Raw genomic sequence first — 16,395 nt, forward strand, 5'->3', positions numbered from 1 at the left:
GTGAAGGTGCCTCATGAAGAATGTGAATTTGTGGATAAAGTCGTATGTAATGGGGGAGTTAACAGCGTTCTTAGATCTGAATAACTTCTCTGTTTTCATTGTAATTAATATATTGGTTATCAGTGCGACTATTATTTCTATACAGCAGTAGCGACTTTGTTTCTTTGCCCCACATGTGCCCCACAGTGGAGAGATTAGGGCTCAGAGGGACATTTCTGAATCTGACAGCATGAGGCAGAATCTTGTGATCTCAGTGAAAGATAACAGACAGTCCTCTCTCTCTCTACAACCTGTGCCGAATATTTACTCATCTCTGATAAATTGGCTGAAGTTCCTGAACTGAAAGACATGTCTTATGAGGAGAACAATTCTAAACTGACATCTTATCTGATCATGGCTCTGGTCTCTGTTTCTACCTTCTTCCTCACTTTCATCATCCTGATCATTGCTGTGAGGTTGTGTCATAGGAGAAAGCCCAGGCTATCAGAAGTCTGTTAAACCATATTAAATAGTTGTGATGCCATATTTTGACAGTTACTGTCTATGCAAATAATAGTTTTGTTAGTAAGTTTGCATTGCTTTTTGGGAGTCAATCTCGGTGCATTATGAGTAGGAGATTGTTAGTTTGCAATTGAATATGCGTTAATGATAGTGATGCATTTAATATTGTAGTAATGCGATAGTTCATCAGACTGGAAGACCATGCATGCTGCAGGAAGTATAGTCTAACTTTGTCATTGAGGTTGACATACCACTATGTTGAAGATTATACCCAATTGCATTAACTAAACGTAGAAAAAAACTGAAGCATTACCATCTTCTGTTTTGTTTATGAATGAAACGTGTAATTACAGCACTCATACTTTGAGATTGCGCGATGAGGACGACAGTGCCATTCTGAGGGCGTCTTTTGACAATGTATGCAGTACACCAAAAATACTCCGAGGGGCACTATTTACCAATTTTAGCCTTTTAAAAACGTATCTACACCCCCTGATTTAATATTAAAGTAGAGAATAGAGACTCTATAGGCTATCCATGAACGCGACGCAAACGACAGAAGCTATGGTGTGGCAGTCCAACACTAAGAAAAAAATACCGATATTTGTTATATTAAATGTAACGTTAAATTCCATTGGCAATTATTTGTTTTGAACAGTAAGACTACGGGTAAACTGTTGTGTGATAACATGATGAAGAAATCCGAGGTTATTTTTTATTTTCGTGCGTTGTTCTTGATTGCATGTATTGCTATGTCTGTACGCACTTGCAATGGCGATCTGAGTTATTCCGTGCCAGAAGAAATGAAGAAAGGGACAATGGCCCTCATTCTCGAACATTTTCTGAAGTTTCTTCTGAAATGTTTCTTACGGGCTTCGGAAAAACAACGTAAGCAAAAGACATCCGCCAAATTCATGCACGCTTGAAAATGTGGTCATACGCAGCAGAAGTTTTCTGGGCTGTGATCCCCCGGAAGAGTTTTCTTAAATTGAAAGCGCGTTCTCGTGCTCCTGAATTTGCATACATACACGCCCTGCCAGCTCCTTATAAGGGCACGCAACCGTAGTGACGTGTGCAGTCGGAATCGACCGAATCTACACGAAAGCAACTCGTAAACGAGTCATGTCAAAGCGGAAAGCGATCACCGTCGAGTAAACGCATATCTAACTGCAACTATATATGTCTATGACTTGAACGGTGCAGAGATGGACTGTTGCAGGATGTAGATGTGTCCATTCTATTCCACTATAGCTATATCAACGTGATTGAGTTTAGTGCTTATTTATTTATTCACTTACATTTGCAGTGTTCGTGTACATTACATTTAGTCATTTAGCAGACACTTTTGTCCAAAGCGACGTACAAGGGATAGAACAGTCAAGCTACGAGCAATAGAGACCTAGTGTAACAATAAATACTACTTTACATAAGAAATAGAAAAACGAAATAGGAAAGAAAAACGAAGTGCAGGAATGTAACTGCTATAAGTGCAAGTTAAGCACTAGTCGAAGTGCCAGTTAGGAAGGGAGGTGCTCTCTGAAGAGTTGGGTAGAGGATCTGTAGAGTTGATGTGAACGCAATCACCAATGATTTCTCACACATTCATTAACACGGAGAGTTTTCTTAAATGTGATTCCTCAAAAAACCACAAGATGGTCCACGGGGCCATCTTGTGGTTTTTTAAGGAATCGCATTTGAGAAAACTCAGGCCGAGTTACGACTGCTATTTCGAGTTCGGAAAGTCTTCTGAAGTTCAGAGCAAATCCCAGATGAGAAAACTTTCATCAATGCCAAATGTTGTCCTAAATCCAATTCAGAAGAAATTCCTCTTAAATTCCTCTTAAATTCTTCTTAACTGCGTTCGAGAATGAGGCCCAATGTTCGGCAACGTAGCAAAATATCTTGGTCTCAGTGTTAAAGGACTATCGGATCGTAAGGCTCGAATAGACATGGAAGGAAACGGCAAACGTTTTTGCGATCTTCAGGGAGGAGAATTGGTTACTGCAGAAAGAATAGACCGCGAGGAGCTCTGCGGGTCAAAGCCGTCATGCTCGTTAAACTATGAATTGGTTTTGGAGAACCCTTTGGAATCACATCGGATTACACTGCAGATTGAGGATATAAACGACAACCCACCTCGTTTTCCGAAAAGCGAGATCAAACTCGAAATCGGGGAATCTGCCGATAAAGGCGCACGTTTCCCTTTAAATGAGGCGCACGATTCCGACGTTGGGCAAAACGGAATTCAAAGCTATTCTCTGGAGAAGAACGAATATTTTACCCTAGCTGTGAATTCTAATTCGGACGGAAGAAAATACAGTGAATTAGTATTGGATAAAGAGCTTGATCGTGAGCAGGAGCAAGAGGTGACATTATTGCTTACAGCCAGTGACGGAGGTTCTCCACAAAGGTCTGGTACTGCAGTGATACGTGTCATTGTCCTTGACGCCAACGATAATCTTCCAGTATTCAGTGAAAGCATTTACAAAGTTAGTCTACCCGAAAACTCTCCTTTGGGAACTGTTGTTGTGACCGTTACTGCTACAGACGCAGATGAAGGAGCGAATGGAGAGGTCACCTATGAATTTAGTCACATATCTGATAAAGCGCTCAGACTGTTTTCTATTGATGAAGTAACTGGAGAGATCAAAGTAATTGGACCTATAGACTATGAGGACAAATATGAGTATGAATTAAGGGTTCTGGCCAAAGATGGGGCAGGGTTGGCATCTAATGCCAAAGTTGATATAGAGATCACAGATGTTAATGACAATGCTCCTGTGATATCTATTAAATCACTTAACGCACCAATTCCTGAAAATGTAGGACCAGGCACTGAAGTAGGGATTATTAATGTCCAGGATAAAGATACTGGGGGAAACAGACAGGTTCGCTGCTCCATTCAGCAGAATGTTCCATTCAAATTAAATCCATCTATTAAAAACTACTACACGCTGGTTACTACAGCTGAACTGGACCGTGAGCTTGTAGGTGATTATAACATAACAATAACAGCTACTGATGAAGGCTCCCCGCCATTGTCTTCCTCTAAAACGATACATCTCTCTGTGTCTGATGTAAATGACAACCCCCCTGTATTTGAGGAGCAGTCCTACAGCGCATATGTGACTGAGAATAACAAGCCTGGCTCCTCTGTCTGTTCTGTTACTGCGAGAGACCCAGACTGGAGACAGAATGGCACAGTGTTCTACTCTCTGTTGCCCAGTGAGGTCAATGGTGTTCCGGTCTCCTCATATTTATCCATTAATGGAGACACAGGGGTGATCCATGCTGTGAGGCCCTTTGACTATGAGCAGTTCAGAAGCTTCAAAGTTCAGGTTGTAGCCAGAGACAATGGTTCTCCTCCACTCAGCAGCAACGTGACTGTGAGTGTGTTCCTAACAGATGAGAATGATAACTCTCCTCAGATATTATACCCTACTCCAGAAGGAAACTCCTTCATGACTGAAATGGTTCCTAAAGCTGCTCTTTCTGGCTCGCTGGTCTCCAAAGTGATCGCTGTTGATGCTGACTCTGGACAGAACTCGTGGCTGTCATATCAGATCGTCAAGTCGGCTGATCCGGGACTTTTCACTATTGGTCTCCACAGTGGAGAGATCAGGGCTCAGAGGGACATTTCTGAATCTGACAGCATGAAGCAGAACCTTGTGATCTCAGTGAAAGATAACGGACAGCCCTCTCTCTCTACAACCTGTGCCGTATATTTACTCATCTCTGATAACTTGGCTGAAGTTCCTGAACTGAAAGACATGTCTTATGAGGAGAGCAATTCTCAGTCCCCCCAGGATTTCGCGGGCCTTTTTTGTGATAGTTGCGGCCTAAAATTACTGATTTCGCGGGGGCTTTTCCAACAAGTTGCGGTGAAAGTTGCGGTGTTTTTTAGGTGTTTGTTGCGATGAAATTGCGGGAGCAAGTGAAAGTTGCAATAAAAGTTTCGAATTTCCCTCTTTGTAATTATAATTGAGTTATTTGTTGAAAAATAAAGAATTAATAAAGAAACATTCTTTAAAAAAAAAAACATTGAGAAATGGTCCTCTAAATAACCTTACCAACATGCCAAACTAAAGATTACCAGGACTACAAAAATGTAGCATAATAGGCTGTTCTGCCCTCTGCTTATTTAGGTCAGAAAATGTATATTGCTTGAATTGTTGTTATTGAAATGAACACAGTATAGTAACAGACTTTTACTTTGACATCATTCAAATGTTCGTCTCGTGGGAATGGCAACAGCTGTTAGACAGTTATCTAGAAACATAGCTAGTTATGCTATGTTATGCTAAACACGTAGGGGGAACAGTACATAGGATTTACTTATCCACAACGAAGTGCACCTGTTGGTATTACAAAAGGACCACAAGTAAGACTGAATAAAATGTTATGAATATCTCAGCCTTCACATAAAACGAAAAAAAACCAGCCTGCGTCCCTTTGATCTGTTTCGTCACCTGACGTCCTGCCTGCGTTTCTGCCGTTCTCATTCTATGCTTATCAATCTGTTTTGCTATCCTTGTTGATTTATTTTATCCGTACAGGTGTTTATGTTGTTCAATTTTAATATATTAATTTAAAGTCGTCCAATTTTAAGTAATCCATTCTTTTAGACTCTATGTAAAAAGGGCCACGCACACCTTGCGGAAAATTATAAAAAATTGAAGCCAGATCTATTTCGGAATCTTCAGTGTGGACATGGGCTGTGTTCAATATCCATGTCTGGTGTAGCCATTCTCATTGTTTACAACGGATTAGAACTCTGCTAGTCTCTGCACCGTGTCCACAGGGCAGAATTTCTGCCCTTGGTGTAGCGGAAGGGAGAAAGTTGTGGGAGACGACAATAATTTGTCAAATTTGCGGGAAAGTTGCGGTGATGTGTTAAAATTGCAACGTCGCACTGAATTCGCGGGGAATCGTTGAATTCGCGTGAATTGGTGCGATCGCAACATCGCAACTTCCTGGAGGGTCTGAATTCTAAACTGACATCTTATCTGATCATTGCCCTGGTGTCTGTTTCCACCTTCTTCCTCACTTTCATCATCCTGATTATTGCTGTGAGGTTGTGTCATAGGAGAAAGCCCAGACTGTTGTTTGATGGAGCAGTAGCCATTCCCAGTGCATATTTACCTCCCAACTATGCAGATGTTGATGGAACTGGAACTCTCCGTAGTACTTACAACTATGACGCCTATATGACCACAGGGTCACGTACGAGTGACTTCAAGTTTGTTACATCCTACAATGACAACACGCTGCCTTCTGGCACCACTCTGAAGAGGAGCCCAGTTGACAACAGTGACTGTCTTAACTTCACTTCACTTGAGTTCACTGAGAATGGATCAAAATTCTCCACTCTGGTAAATTATTTAAAATGAATTCATAAATGAATTTTGTTCAGACTTGTTTTATAATTACAGGTCACTTTGTTAGCGCCTTGGAGATTGCAATATTTCTAGTTATCTGTCTTTCCAAAAAGGTCACTTTACTTCCATATAACTGCTTCATTTCAAAACATTTCCAAAAATTATGTAATACTATATTCCATGGTGTGTCTTGTGTGTTATATTCACCCTCTTCAGATTTTCTGCTTTAGAAATAGTCACTCAATGCTCACTCATTTTTAAATCCTGAGTCCACTGGCAACTTCTTCTCTCTGCTTTGTCTGCTCTGACCTTCAATACCAAATCCATCACATTTAGATACTTTTAGTTAGTGGGTTAATTTGTGATGTGTTATCATAGGCTTTGTTGATAATCATTAAATTGGCATGGGTGAGTCTATCAGTTCTACCTCAGTGTATTATGCCGAGTTAATTGTTGATTTAAACTAGCAACAGAGACTATAGTGTTGTTTTTCAGTTTTCATGAACTTCTTATCAGAGAGAACATTCAAGCTAGAAGCCTCCTGAGATAGTCAGAGGAAGAATATGAAATGGTTGTACGATGCCCTATATTGTCAGTTATAGTATATGTTTGCAAATACTTTGTCACTGTAAATTCAGTAAAACATAGTTTTGTTCTTTTTTAGTGACTTAATTCCCATGCATTATGATTAGAAGGTTGTTGGTGTGCAGTGGAATAGGCATAATAATGATATGTTTAAAATTGTGGATAGTTCATTAGACAGAAAGACATGTGTAGGGTTTTCCAGTAAAACTCTTCTCATTTTCTGAATGGAGCCTATGGCTGACGCGTGTTCTGTGATCCAAAAAAGTGTCTTCCTGCGGAGATGATTTTGAAGATTTATTTTTAACTTAGACATTAACAAACATGAAATAATCCACTTGTATCCCTGACTGACACTCACAGTTGTACACATCTTAACACGTTGACACGTTGACATGTTGACACGTTGACACGGTCAGAAAACCGTGAGACTCCTCACTTCTCGTGCCATCCACAGATCATTTACTGCCCAGCTACGGCAGCGCAGTTAACCCAAAACAATGCGCTTAAAGATACAGGCACCTATATTATCAATCATTCAAATCTATTTATCAATGGAGGTAAATCATGAAATTAATTAACACAAAATAGTAATTGTTCTATCAATAATGTTAATAACAATTATCAAATCATGAACTTAAAACTGATTCATCAACAATCATGACTTCAGGCCTTTATCCCAAAATCATTAAATAGGCATATGGCACCTACAACATGTTTGAAGAAGTCCAACATCACTATTGTGGTTAATATCCAATTTTCTGTCTGTCAGTTTCTATATACTGTACCTTGATGACCCGATCAATGCAGTGGCAGTTACTCTCTTTTTGTGAATGGTCCATATCTTTACTTTTAACTGATGGCTCTAAGTGTTTGAGGTTTAGATTGGTTGTGGCATGTGCTTACAAGTGGCCCCATGTTAATATTTCAGACAGCAGGTCTGATCAATATTCAGGGATTACATCCTAATCCATTTTTTCCTAATTGTGTAGAATCTCAAAATAAGTTTTTGAGAAGTTTGTGAATGATTGCCACTAATGCTAAAACAGTTTGGAACAGTAATAGGATAATATGTTTGCACACCATGAGTGATTCATATTTCGTTAATAATGGATGTGGATAGATATGTACCAATGATATGACTAAATAATGTAATACAGACATCACAGTCTGCTACAGAGGATTCTTATCAATTTAAGACAGTTGAGGTTAGAGGATGCCACCACAACCCTTCAAAACTAGCACACCCATCAGAATCAGAATCAGAATTGTATTTATTAACTTGACCTAAAACAGTAGCCTTACTATTCAGAATAATTTTGTGTTTTATCTCGGTTTGATTAAAATAGACGTATAATTACATCAGTTGTTGGCTATAGATTGTACAGCCAGGACTACAGTGTCATTCTAAAGGCTTTTAGTATGCAGTGTGCCAAAACATACTCTGAGTGGCGCTATTTATCAATTTTAGCCATTTACCAACGCGTCCACACCCCTTGATTTAATATTATAATAGGGACTTTAGACTATCCACGAACAAGACGCACACGATGAAAAGCTTTGATATGGTAGTCTAACACTAAAGGATATATTTTTTATTTTATATGTAACGTAGCAATCATTTGTGAATCACGTCTTGTTTGGTGTTCTACTGGAGTGCCATAAACCGTTTGTTTTGTGATAACACGATGAAGAAATCCAAGGGAATTTTACATTTTCATGTTGGGTTCTGGACTGCGTTCATTGCTGTGTTTGTGTGCACTTGTAATGGCGATATCAACTATTCCGTGCCAGAGGAAATAAAGAAAGGGACGGTGTTTGGCAATATGGCAAAGGATCTTGGTCTCAGTGTTAAGGGACTGTCGGATCGTAAGGCTCGAATAGACATGGAAGGAAATGGCAAACGTTTTTTTGATCTTCAGGGAGGAGAATTGGTTATTGCAGAAAGAATAGACCGCGAGGAGCTCTGCGGATCAAAGCCATTATGCTCGCTAAATTACGAGTTCGTTTTGGAGAACCCTTTGGAATTGCACCAGATCACACTACAGATTGAGGATGTAAATGACAACCCACCTCGCTTTCCGAACAGTGAAATAAAACTGGAAATCGGGGAATCTGCCGATAAAGGCGCACGTTTCCGTTTGGACGAAGCGCACGATTCCGACGTGGGGAGAAACGGGATACAGACCTATTCCCTGGAGAAGAACGATTATTTTAGCCTATCTGTGAATTCTCATTCAAATGGACGTAAATACAGTGAATTAGTTTTGGATAAAGAGCTGGATCGGGAACAGGAGGAGGAGGTGACATTGTTGCTCACTGCTAGTGACGGAGGCTCTCCACAAAGATCTGGTACTGCAGTCATACGTGTTATTGTCCTTGATGCAAACGATAATCTTCCAGTATTCAGTGAAACCATTTACAAAGTTAGTCTACCTGAAAATTCTCCTTTGGGAACTGTTGTTGTGACCGTGACTGCCACAGACGCAGATGAAGGAGCGAATGGAGAGGTCACCTATGAATTTAGTCACATATCTGATAACGCGCTCAGACTTTTCTTTATTGATAAAGTAACTGGGGATATAAAAGTGATTGGGACAATAGACTATGAGGACAGGTACGAGTATGAATTATGGGTTCAGGCTAAAGATAGTGCAGGGTTGGCATCTAATGCCAAAGTTGATATAGAGATCACAGATATTAATGACAATGCTCCTGTGATATCTATTAAATCACTTAATGCACCCATCCCTGAAAATGCAGCCCTTGGAACTGAAGTAGGGATTATTAATGTTCAGGATAAAGATAAAGGAGGAAACAGACAGATTCGTTGCTCCATTCAGCAGAATGTTCCTTTTAAATTAAATCCATCTATTAAAAACTACTACACACTGGTTACTACAGCTGAATTGGACCGTGAACTTTTAGGTGATTATAACGTAACAATAACAGCTACTGATGAAGGGTCTCCACCATTGTCTTCCTCTAAGATGATCCATCTTTCTGTATCAGATGTAAATGATAATCCACCTGTATTTGGAGAGCAGTCATACAGCGCATATGTGACTGAGAATAACAAGCCTGGCTCCTCTGTCTGTTCTGTTACTGCGAGAGACCCAGACTGGAGACAGAATGGCACAGTGTTCTACTCTCTGTTGCCCAGTGAGGTCAATGGTGTTCCGGTCTCCTCATATCTATCCATTAATGGAGACACAGGGGTGATCCATGCTGTGAGGCCCTTTGACTATGAGCAGTTCAGAAGCTTCAAAGTTCAGGTTGTAGCCAGAGACAATGGTTCTCCTCCACTCAGCAGCAACGTGACTGTGAGTGTGTTCATAACAGATGAGAATGATAACTCTCCTCAGATATTATACCCTACTCCAGAAGGAAACTCCTTCATGACTGAGATGGTTCCTAAAGCTACTATTTCTGGCTCGCTGGTCTCTAAAGTGATCGCTGTTGATGCTGACTCTGGACAGAACGCGTGGCTGTCATATCAGATTGTGAAGTCGACTGATCCGGGACTTTTCACCATTGGTCTCCACAGTGGAGAGATCAGGGCTCAGAGGGACATTTCTGAATCTGACAGCATGAAGCAGAACCTTGTGATCTCAGTGAAAGATAACGGACAGCCCTCTCTCTCTACAACCTGTGCCGTATATTTACTCATCTCTGATAACTTGGCTGAAGTTCCTGAACTGAAAGACATGTCTTATGAGGAGAGCAATTCTAAACTCACATCTTATCTGATCATTGCTCTGGTCTCCGTTTCTACCTTTTTCCTCACTTTTATCATTCTGATTGTGGCCATAAGGGTTTGCCACAGAAGAAAGCCCAGACTGTTGTTTGATGGAGCAGTAGCCATTCCCAGTGCATATTTACCTCCCAACTATGCAGATGTTGATGGAACTGGAACTCTCCGTAGCGCTTACAACTATGACGCCTATATGACGACTGGGTCACGTACGAGTGACTTCAAGTTTGTTACATCCTACAATGACAACACGCTGCCTTCTGGCACCACTCTGAAGAGGAGCCCAGTTGACAACAGTGACTGTCTTAACTTCACTTCACTTGACTTCATTGAGAATGGATCAAAATGCTCCACTCTGGTAAATAAATTAAATCTTTACTTGTTGGAATATTTTTTTATAATTGTATGTTTCAATATAAAGATGTGGTGTCTTTCTAAGGACTTAGGACAAGGCAATATTTGTGCTTTTTTGTCCATTCAAACACTTTGCATTACATTTTAGCAACTGCTGAATTTCCAAACTGGTTTGTCCTTGATCAGAAATGTGAACTGACTAATACAGATTTGTTTACGCTAAGTATAATGTGAATTACTTCCGTCTGATCTGTGACATTCAATAGACATTGCCTTAGATACATTTGGTTAGTTGGTTGATATGTGATGTGTTTTTATAAGCTTTGTTTATGTTGTGTAAATGGGCATGGATGAATCTTATGAATTTTACCTCAGCATAGTATGGTGAATTCATTGTTGATTATACACAGCAAACCAGAGAGTATAGTGTTCCTTTTCGTTGTTTATGCTAAAAGACTCCTCAGATAATATCAAAGTTAGTGAAAGAATACTAAACGGTTTAGTGATGACATCTTTTGACATTACTGTCTATGCAAGGACATGATCTTTCACAAGTTTGCATTTCTTTTTTGGGGCTCATTCTCTGTGCATTGTGAGTAGGAGATTGTTGGTGTGTAGTGGAATACGCATTTATTAGAGTGATGCATTTCATATGGTGGTCGTGTGATAGTTCATCAGACTGGAAGCCCATGCATGTTGGAGGAAGTATAATCTGACTTTATTATTGAGGTTGACATACTAATATGTTGAAGATGGAGTCTATCCATTTAGGCTATCTATCTATCTATCTATCTATCTATCTATCTATCTATCTATCTATCTATCCATCTATTTCTTGATCTATCTACCAGTCGGTTGATCTGTCATTTTCTACCTGTTTGTTTCTATTTGCCTTCATAACTTCATCAAAGTAGTTTATTTTTTTTATTTTTTTTTCGTGAATGATCAATATCATGCTTCTAGCAGGTGGATTGGAATGGTTTTAGATTCATTTCTATGTGTGTTTATGTCAGTATTTCAGAGAAGGTGTCTATGTAGTGAGATGGCATCTTATCCCATTTTGCTGACTTGGTAGAGTCTGGAATTATGTTTTTTTAGAACGATCATGACAGGGTGGCAGTAATACTGAAACAGTTTGGCACAGTGATACTGTGCTTGCACAGTATGAGGGATACAGTTTTAACTAATAATGCATGTGCCTATTAACAATGATATAAATGAATTGATTCATGCCCTTTCACCTATACCTGCCCTAAGGGGAAACTACACTGCATGATGAGATTATGATACAGTTTTGCACCGGCTGATCAACTTACCTCGCAGTCTCCTGCATCAGTTTCCTCTCCATTTAGAGGGTCCAAGCACAACAGCCCTTCAAAGCAAAATGTAACATAGAAAAATACATAAGCATCACCATCTTGTGTTTTGTTTATGAATTATATGTGAAATTACAGCAGTCATGTGTTGAGATTGCACGCCAAGGACTACAGTGTCATTCTGAGGGCGTCTTTTGACAATGTATGCAGTACACCAAAAATACTCCGAGTGGCACTATTTACTAACTGTAGCCTTTTAAAAACGCATCTACACCCCCTGATTTAATATTAAAGTAGAGAATAGAGACTCTATCCATGAAGGCGACGCAAACGACAGAAGCTATGGTGTGGCAGTCCAACGCTAAGAAAAAAATACCGACCATTTTTTTGTTATAGTAACGTTAAATTCCATTGGCAAATACGTTTTGTTTCTTTTGAACAGTTAGACTACGGGTAGACTGTTGTGTGATAATATGATGAAGAAATCCGAGGTTATTTTTTATTTTCGTGCGTTGTTCTTGATTGCATGTATTGCTGTATCTGTACGACTTTGCAATGGCGATCTGAGTTATCCTGTGCCAGAGGAAATGAAGAAAGGGACGGTGTTTGGCAATGTAGCGAAGGATCTTGGTCTCGGTATTAAAGGACTATCGGATCGCAAAGCTCGGATAGACATGGAAGGAAACGGCAAACGTTTTTGCGATCTTCAGGGAGGAGAATTGGTTTCTGCAGAAAGAATAGACCGCGAGAAGCTCTGCGGGACAAAGCCATCATGTACATTAAATTACGAATTGGTTTTGGAGAACCCTTTGGAATTGCATCGGATTACACTGCAGATTGAGGATATAAATGACAATCCGCCTCGTTTTCCGAAGAGTGAAATCAAACTGGAAATCCGGGAATCTGCCGATAAAGGCGCACGTTTCCCTTTGGACGACGCGCACGATTCAGATGTGGGGCGAAACGGAGTACAGAGCTATTCCCTTGAGAAAAACGATTATTTTAGCCTAGCTGTGAATTCTCATTCGAATGGGCGAAAATACAGTGAATTAGTTTTGGATAAAGAGCTTGATCGTGAACAGCAGCAGGAGGTGACATTGTTGCTCACTGCTAGTGACGGAGGCTCTCCACAAAGATCTGGTACTGCAGTCATACGTGTTATTGTCCTTGATGCAAACGATAATCTTCCAGTATTCAGTGAAACCATTTACGAAGCCAGTCTACCTGAAAACTCTCCTCTGGGTACTGTTGTTGTGATCGTGACAGCTACAGACGCAGATGAAGGGGCGAATGGAGAGGTCACCTATGAATTTAGTCACATATCTGATGAAGCAGTCAGACTGTTTTCTATTGATGAAGTGACTGGAGAGATCAAAGTAATTGGAACAATAGATTATGAGGACAAATATGAGTATGAATTGTGGGTTAAGGCAAAAGATGGTGCAGGGCTGGCGTCCAATGCTAAAATTGACATAGAAGTTACAGATGTTAATGACAATGCACCTGTGATATCTATTAAATCACTTAATGCACCCATCCCTGAAAATGTAGCCCCAGGCACTGAAATTGGGATTATTAATGTTCAGGATAAAGATACAGGGGGAAATAAACAGATCCGCTGCTCCATTCAGCAGAATGTTCCATTCAAATTAAATCCATCTATTAAAAACTATTACACACTGGTTACTACAGCTGAACTGGACCGTGAGCTTGTAGGTGATTATAACATAACAATAACAGCTACTGATGAAGGCTCCCCGCCATTGTCTTCCTCTAAAACGATACATCTCTCTGTGTCTGATGTAAATGATAACCCCCCTGTATTTGAGGAGCAGTCCTACAGCGCATATGTGACTGAGAATAACAAGCCTGGCTCCTCTGTCTGTTCTGTTACTGCGAGAGACCCAGACTGGAGACAGAATGGCACAGTGTTCTACTCTCTGTTGCCCAGTGAGGTCAATGGTGTTCCGGTCTCCTCATATTTATCCATTAATGGAGACACAGGGGTGATCCATGCTGTGAGGCCCTTTGACTATGAGCAGTTCAGAAGCTTCAAAGTTCAGGTTGTAGCCAGAGACAATGGTTCTCCTCCACTCAGCAGCAACGTGACTGTGAGTGTGTTCATAACAGATGAGAATGATAACTCTCCTCAGATATTATACCCTACTCCAGAAGGAAACTCCTTCATGACTGAGATGGTTCCTAAAGCTGCTCTTTCTGGCTCGCTGGTCTCCAAAGTGATCGCTGTTGATGCTGACTCTGGACAGAACGCGTGGCTGTCATATCAGATCGTGAAGTCGACTGATCCGGGACTTTTCACTATTGGTCTCCACAGTGGAGAGATCAGGGCTCAGAGGGACATTTCTGAATCTGAGAGCATGAAGCAGAACCTTGTGATCTCAGTGAAAGATAACGGACAGCCCTCTCTCTCTACAACCTGTGCCGTATATTTACTCATCTCTGATAACTTGGCTGAAGTTCCTGAACTAAAAGACATGTCTTATGAGGAGAGCAATTCTAAACTCACATCTTATCTGATCATTGCTCTGGTCTCCGTTTCTACCTTCTTCCTCACTTTCATCATCCTGATCATTGCTGTGAGGTTGTGTCATAGGAGAAAGCCCAGACTGTTGTTTGATGGAGCAGTAGCCATTCCCAGTGCATACTTGCCTCCCAACTATGCAGATGTTGATGGAACTGGAACCCTCCGTAGTACTTACAACTATGATGCCTATATGACGACAGGGTCACGTACGAGTGACTTCAAGTTTGTCACATCCTACAATGACAACACGCTGCCTTCTGGCACCACTCTGAAGAGGAGCCCAGTTGACAACAGTGACTGTCTTAACTTCACTTCACTTGACTTCATTGAGAATGGATCAAAATGCTCCACCCTGGTAAATCATTTAAATCTTTACTTGTTGGAATATGTTTCATAATTACAGGTTTTGGTTTAATGAACCTAGGATAAGGCATTATTTTTTACTTTTCTGTCCTTCCAAACACCTCCCATTACATTCAAACAACTGCTGAATTTCCAAACTTGCTTTCCCTTGATTAGAATGAGCTGATTGTATATTCTGTTGGTTATCCTGTGACTGGTATTCTTTGCATTTTCAGAATGCGAACTGTCTATCACAGATTTTTCTATGCTAAGTATACTGTTCATTATTTTTGTCAGATCTCTGACTTTCTGTACCACAGATATTGCCTTAGATGCTTTTGGTTAGCGGGTTGATAAGTGATTTGTTGTTATAAGCTTTGTTGATGTTGGTTAAATGGGTATGGAGAAATTGTATCAGTTGTACCTTAGCGTATTGATTATTTATTTACTTATTCAGAGAGAACATTTATGTTTCAAAACTCTTCCTAATATCAGACATTAGTGAAAGAATATAAAATGGTCCCTAATACTCTTTCTGGCTCGCTGGTCTCCAAAGTGATCACTGTTGATGCTGACTGGACAGAACACATAGCTGTCATATCCTGATTGTTTCGCTGAGGATTTGTCAGAGATGAAATCCCAGACTGTTGTTTGATGGAGCAGTTGCCATCCCCAGTGCATATTTACCTCATCATTATGCAGAGGTTGATGGAACTGGAACTCTCCGCAGCACTTACAACTATGATGCCTATATGACCACAGGCTCCCTTACAAGTGACTTTAAATTTGTTACTTCATACAGTGACAACTTCTGACACAACTCTGAAATAGAGCCCAGTTGACAACAGTGACTATCCTGACTTTATTGGCAATAGATCTGTCCTCCACTCTGGTAAATAAATGTAGAGATAATTATTGACTTGCGTATCTTTGATGATTCTGATGGTCTTATACTACATTTCCATGATTTTGTTGGATTGCATTTCCATAGAAATATCAGCTACAATGTTTACATTTTTGCTGTTTGTGAAGAATATCTCTATGCATTTGGGGATATAATAGTATAGATGTAGTAGAAGTAACTGTGTTCTTAGATCTACATAACGTGTCTGTTTTTATTTTAATTAATACATTCGTCATCAGTGCGAAGGTTGTTTGAATAGAGCAGTAGTGACTTTGTTCCTTTGGCCCACATTTGCGTTTCCATTTCCATAGCCATATTATGGCATTCAAATAAGGTTTCATATATTCGTAGTTTGTACGTGTTTTATTTTCAATACATGTTGAAATTCATGGGTGGTGGGTTAAATAGATTTGGTCATTATGGAATGTACATGCATAGTGCTTTTTGACTGATTGAGCGCAGTGTTTAAATACAAAATGTCGGACGCATTTATATACAGTGAAACCAAGTTATTTGTGTGTGTATGCACACACTAGAATGGGCATGTGTGTAGATATCTAGTTGTGTGTTGGCTCTCTATACATTATTATTACAGTCTGGGTTTTAATTTCTGTTAGTGTGTTTACACTCCCAAGTCAGCGGTGCCACTGCTATTTATGATTCTTTCTTTGTTTTCGCTCTCTTCTGCTATGTAGCGCTTTTTAAATCGCCAAAGGTTT

General features: G+C 40.1%; 2 protein-coding genes across 4 annotated transcripts in view; both read left to right on the forward strand.

Moving 5' to 3' along the window:
* The window catches only part of LOC105905983 (protocadherin beta-16-like), a 218,609-nt gene that overhangs the window by 18,543 nt on the left and 183,671 nt on the right, over positions 1-16,395 (forward strand). The window lies entirely within an intron of this gene.
* LOC116221469 (protocadherin beta-16-like) lies at positions 906-14,842 on the forward strand. 3 transcript variants are annotated; one of them, XM_031571901.2, is made up of 3 exons: positions 906-1,317; positions 2,377-4,254; positions 14,364-14,842. In XM_031571901.2, exons 1-3 carry the CDS (start codon positions 1,191-1,193, stop codon positions 14,825-14,827), a joined length of 2,469 nt encoding a protein of 822 aa, XP_031427761.1. In that variant the 5' UTR covers positions 906-1,190; the 3' UTR covers positions 14,828-14,842. The 3 variants fall into 3 exon arrangements, with proteins under 3 accessions (XP_031427761.1, XP_031427760.1, XP_031427759.1); XM_031571900.1 differs by lacking the exon at positions 14,364-14,842 and adding an exon at positions 10,169-10,732 and having other exon boundaries at positions 908-1,317; positions 2,377-4,271; XM_031571899.2 differs by lacking the exon at positions 14,364-14,842 and adding an exon at positions 10,181-10,732 and having other exon boundaries at positions 912-1,317; positions 2,377-4,283.

This window comes from Clupea harengus, chromosome 8 (genome assembly GCF_900700415.2).
Source record: "Clupea harengus chromosome 8, Ch_v2.0.2, whole genome shotgun sequence".
NCBI classification, from domain to species: Eukaryota; Metazoa; Chordata; class Actinopteri; order Clupeiformes; family Clupeidae; genus Clupea; species Clupea harengus.

What these genes read in the sequence shown, in the direction of transcription:
- LOC116221469 (XM_031571900.1), top strand. Translation starts at nt 1,191, where the DNA reads ATGATGAAGAAATCCGAGGTTATTTTTTATTTTCGTGCGTTGTTCTTG. An exon ending in AGAAGAAATGAAGAAAGGGA is followed by an intron (nt 1,318 to 2,376) that starts CAATGGCCCTCA and finishes GAGAATGAGGCC; the next exon opens with CAATGTTCGGCAACGTAGCA. An exon ending in AAGTTCCTGAACTGAAAGAC is followed by an intron (nt 4,272 to 10,168) that starts ATGTCTTATGAG and finishes GAACTGAAAGAC; the next exon opens with ATGTCTTATGAGGAGAGCAA.